Source organism: Rhamphochromis sp. 'chilingali', assembly GCF_963969265.1.
Source record: "Rhamphochromis sp. 'chilingali' genome assembly, chromosome: 7".
NCBI classification, from domain to species: domain Eukaryota; kingdom Metazoa; phylum Chordata; class Actinopteri; order Cichliformes; family Cichlidae; genus Rhamphochromis; species Rhamphochromis sp. 'chilingali'.
The window spans coordinates 38,815,960-38,820,927 of record NC_137934.1 but is presented as its reverse complement, the minus strand read 5'-3'; the positions used below and the strand labels follow the sequence as shown (position 1 = coordinate 38,820,927).

Below are 4,968 nucleotides of genomic sequence, written 5' to 3'. Positions count from 1 at the left end.
TGTTAAAAAAGCAAAAACGATTTTCAAATTTTTGGGAGTTTATTGCACTTTTTTGCAATTTATGTAATTATTATTCACTTAATGCAGACATATTATTAAAATCTGGGCTATAATGGTTGTTTTGATGTATAGCAACTTGAAATGCTCCCAAAAATGGCTCCACAGCATGTAAAAATAGAATATAAGCTCTGGCAGACTTGGTTCTATGGTAAGTCTTAAAGGGTTAATGTTTCCATTAGCACTGAGAACTGTGTTGGTTGTCATGGTTTCTGTCAGTTAGGAGCAATGGTTGATATTTAAAATAACATGGATACCAATGTTTTATCTTTTTACTGTCATTCTCTCTCTGTGCAGTAGAATCATAAATCTTTATCATAGTAAGTTACTGTTTTAGTCTTTCAGCCCTTCACCAAACTGTCTTCACATGATAAGAGCCTCTGTCCTGTAGACGACTGAAGGTAAGGAGCTCAAGACTGATGGGACAAGATGAAAAAATCAACCTGTTTCCTGCCTCTGGCCCTTATCCTGATGAATTTGGTAAAAAGAAACAATGCCTCAGAGTATCCATCAGTTATTCAGCTAATGTATGTGCAGAACAGTGTAATTAATGAGCCCTGCTGCACAGATCGTGTCTCTCTTGGACATATTTTCTACTATTCAGTTAACTTTGGATTTAAAAGTAAAATCAGAAATCTGAACTAAATGTAGAAGAATGTAACAAATGGTTTGTCAGTGTGAGGCAGAGTGATGAGGGAGCCCCATGCCAGAAAAAGCCAAACAGGGGGAAGGTGTATCTGTTCCGTCTTTTTACGTGCTTATAACTCTTGATTTTCTGCCACCTTTTTTCTCTCTGGTGTGGATTACTTGAAGCCAACTCGTGAGGATTAAAAGGATACTGTGTTTCTACTGAAAGATATGGTGGCTTACGATGAAGTGGGTAGCTTGGTGCCTATCAAACGGACTCTGCAAGTGACAGACTGCCAGAACCAGGCCAACAAGGAGTTAGAGGTGAGATGGCTGAAACTTTACTCTGTAAATGTTTGACCAGAGCTGCTGGAAATGAAGTCATAGTGTTATGATAGAATAACTGCACGACTAACCTCCCCTTCTGTTTTTGCCTCCTTCTGCAGGAACCCAGCAACAAGCACGTCCGTTCTCTCGGCAGGGTGACGTCGCTAGCCAACCTCATTTCTCCGGTAAAGAATGGGGTCTTCCGGCGCTTCGCCCAAACCATCAAGGTAAGCGCTCACGGCATCCAATGGAAACACAGCGCATTGGGGGGACAGGGACATCCCTTTCAACATGTCTGACATGTGGTGTTCTTTCTTTCTGAAGGCCTCTTTCTGGGGCGATGGCAAGTTGCCAGGCATGCCCCAGAAGCCTTGCAGCAAGGCAGCGGCCCCCACACCACCTAAAAGGAGGAACAGCACCTTATGGTCCGAGACATTAGACATCCACCAGAAAGGAACTTTCTCCACCAAAGAGATCAAGCGGCAAGAGGTGAGTCCAGGAGTCCAGGCAGGGATGAATTCTACATGCTTGCTAGACTAGTTCACATGTCTTTGTGTCAAATGGTTTAAATTGGACTAGAAGCCATTCAGCCATCTTGGCTAAGCTCACTATGGTTTAGGCTACGATGTAATGACAACCTGATTTACATGTTTACTAAAAAAACATCTGTCTGTGCCTTCTCCCATTCCTCAGGCCATATTTGAGCTGTTTCGTGGAGAACAGCATCTGATTGAGGACCTGCAGCTTGCATGCAAGGTTTGTCATTTTAAAAGCTCTGAGGCAGCGGGAGTACATATAAAGCAAACAGATTAAATCAGTCTGGCAGGCTTTGAATGCAGCGCAGCCAGGAGCTATAAAAAGACAGGGATTGTTCCTCTGTCTTTTTTTTTTTTGTACCCCTAAAACTGTTGACCAAGATATTTTTAGTAGCCGCTCCCAAAGCTCTGCCCAGATATTACTGATCACTTTGCTCCATCCACAGGCGTACCACGACCCGATGCTGAAGCTGTCCATCATGTCAGAGGAGGAGCTTACTCACATTTTCGGCAACTTGGATGCCTACATCCCACTGCACGAGGACCTTCTGGCGCAGCTCTCCAAAGCCACGGGGCCAGACAGGACCGTGGGCCAGATTGGGCAAATTGTTATTAGCTGGGTAAGTGTCTTTGACTTTTTGAGCCATCAAAAGCTTTTACGCTAGTAAAACCGTATTTTGAATTAGCAGTTAGATAAAGAGTCCCTCCTTCCTTTGCAGCTGCCCAGGCTCAATGCCTACAAAGACTACTGCAGTAACCAGCTGGCAGCCAAGGCGCTGCTGGACCAGAAGAAGCAAGACCCACGTGTGCAGGACTTCCTGCAGCGGTGCCTCGAGTCACCTTTTAGTCGGAAACTGGACCTGTGGAGCTTCCTGGACATTCCCAGATCCCGCCTGGTCAAGTACCCCCTACTGCTCAAGGAAATCCTGAGACACACTCCAGCAGAACACCCCGATGCTGCCAGCCTGCAGGAAGCTGTAAGTCCAGGAGACAAACTGGTTCAACACACTGATCCATCATAGTGCCTCTCCCATGTAATAATTAGGCTGCTTGTGTGTTCAGATCACTGTCATCCAGGGAGTTTTGTCTGACATCAACAAGAAGAAAGGGGAGTCCGAGTGCCAGTACTACATCGACAAGCTGGAGTATCTGGACGACAGGCAGAGGGACGCTCGCATCGAACGGTGCAAGAGTCTTCTGTGTCACGGGGAGCTGCGCAACAAGAGCGGCACGGTGAGCACAGCGCACACTTCCAAGTCGTCCTTCGGTGCTTCTCTTTGCATGTTAACACGAGGCTGCCGTCCCACATGAGGCGGGCTATGTGCTCAGATGATGCTCTGGTTTGAAAGTTTCTGTTTTTCCTGGAAATTCTTTCAGAAGCTGCACGTGTTCCTGTTCACCGACCTGCTGATCCTGACCCGCCCCGTCACCAGGAACGAGCGCCAGTGCTTCCAGGTGTACCGGCAGCCAATCGCAGTGCAGGATCTGGTGCTGGAGGACCTGCAAGATGGCGATGTCAGAATGGGCGGCTTTTTCAGAGGAGCCTTCAGCAATGCAGACAAAGGTAAGGCTCGTCCCAGAAAGTGTCCGCTAGTAGCCTGAGCAGCACTTTGCCCCCGTTCCTAATGACGCTCTCTGCTTTCTCTGCAGCCAAGAACATTTTCCGGGTACGTTCCCAAGACCCGAGCCAGGCACAGTCACACACTCTGCAGGTCAACGACGTCTTCCACAAGCAGCAGTGGCTCAACTGCCTCCGTAGTGCCATTGCCGTCCACCAGCCTCTGAGCGAGCCCTCCAGCCCCAGCCCGCCTACAGGCAGCGTCCGTTCCAAGCGCCGCCCTTCCTCCGTTTCTGCCATCATCCACATGGAGGAAGCAGACGAGAACTACCCGCAGCCAGGCTCTCAGTCGGCCCCCGCCTCACTGTGCAACAGCCCCACCACTGCGTCCCCTTCGCCTCGCTCCCCGCCATCGTCCACGACGTCCGTGTCATCGACGTCATCCTCACCCACGACACATAAAACCAAAAAGGACAAGAAGGCTCTGTGTTCTTTAGGGAAGAGAAAAGAGGCGATGGTGTGAGGTGGAGCGTTGGTAGAGAACGTGGATGGACCTCTTTGTTTTTCCTGTACATAAAACAGCACAGCACATTTATGAGTGTCTGCGTGTTATTACAGCAGTGTTCTGTTACTGTCCTCCTTGGCAGCTATTTACCTTACTCCTCCATCCAAGTGCATCCCATAGAGACACAGTATTCTGGAGGGGGGTGCACGTGGTTCAGCTCTAAAAGGGAAGCATGACAAGAAGTAAACCCACGGTTCACACTCGGTGTGGCCAGTTTGCTGAGTTCTTGAAGAAAGAGTTGGTGCATCAGATCCTGTTTACTATAAAGTTCATATTTAAACATTCTTTTAGACCTTTCTTTGGGGGATAATACACTTTATATTTTCAGATCTATCCTAGTATTGTTTTAGGTATTGTAAAGCAGCAGAGTTTTAGCTGTTAGGGCAGGTTTTTGAACATTTGCCGATGTCAAGGTGAAAGACAAAAAGCCGACCCCTAAAAAGGTGAGGTGTACCACACAAACAGATTTCTGTCATAGTTGGGTTTTTAGACTGAGCAGAAGATGTCTTATTTTTATACATTCCTTAAATAACAGATGCTAGAAGCCAGATATTATTTTATTTTATTTACTACAGAGGCATTAATTTCATTCCAGAACAGATGATATGTCAGCAAAAAACCGTGATGAACTCATATCGCAGACGAGATGATGAGTTTTGTTTAAGACAAAATTTTGAACTGAGCCACGTTGGTTTCTTAAAAAGCTGATTCCTGAGAATGAGGCGGATCACTTTTCAGTGTAGGATCTTGCATGGAGCTTTAGTTGTGGACGCCGCTTGCACCTGAAGAGGCGGCATGATGTATGCAACTGTCCCGAGGGACGGGACTGAGCGACGATGAAAGTTGTTGAAGGCAGAAGAGAACGAAGACGAGAACGATTAGGAAGTGAAACGCTCAGTGTGACATGTGTAACTCCCATCAACAGTATTTCCTGCTTCCCATTTGAAACCTTCCTGGGTAAACTGAAAAAGATTGTGCGGAGGCCTCATAAACCTGTGGAACAAATTGTCAAGCGCGTCTATGAGACGCAAAGTATTCAGAAGAAAAGAGAGGATGTCTGTTCCCGCTCCTCTTAAACGGCTTCATAAGTCTGGACCAATAACAAGTGATCTTGGAACTTTTAAGCAGTACAGAAAATACACTGATGGACAGACATGTGTTTCTTGCTCCATGGGAGATAACTGTTTCAATGTAGGGGGAACAATTCTTATTGTGGCAAACATTTTACAGGATTGCCAAGTTGTCAAAGCACTGTGTCAGGTCTTTGAAAACTGTAATGCCTTTTTCAGCTATCCATT

The 4,968-nt window shown here is 46.6% G+C and overlaps 1 protein-coding gene across 1 annotated transcript; it reads left to right on the top strand.

Annotated features, from left to right (window-relative positions):
- The first annotated feature begins 730 nt into the window (after positions 1–730).
- LOC308399972 (neuroepithelial cell-transforming gene 1 protein-like) lies at positions 731–4,539 on the top strand. Its single transcript, XM_080887429.1, has 9 exons — positions 731–1,008; positions 1,131–1,238; positions 1,336–1,500; positions 1,705–1,767; positions 1,994–2,167; positions 2,267–2,524; positions 2,610–2,780; positions 2,925–3,111; positions 3,198–4,539. Exons 1-9 carry the CDS (start codon positions 916–918, stop codon positions 3,626–3,628), a joined length of 1,650 nt encoding a protein of 549 aa, XP_080743555.1. The 5' UTR covers positions 731–915; the 3' UTR covers positions 3,629–4,539.
- Positions 4,540–4,968: the final 429 nt, after the last annotated feature.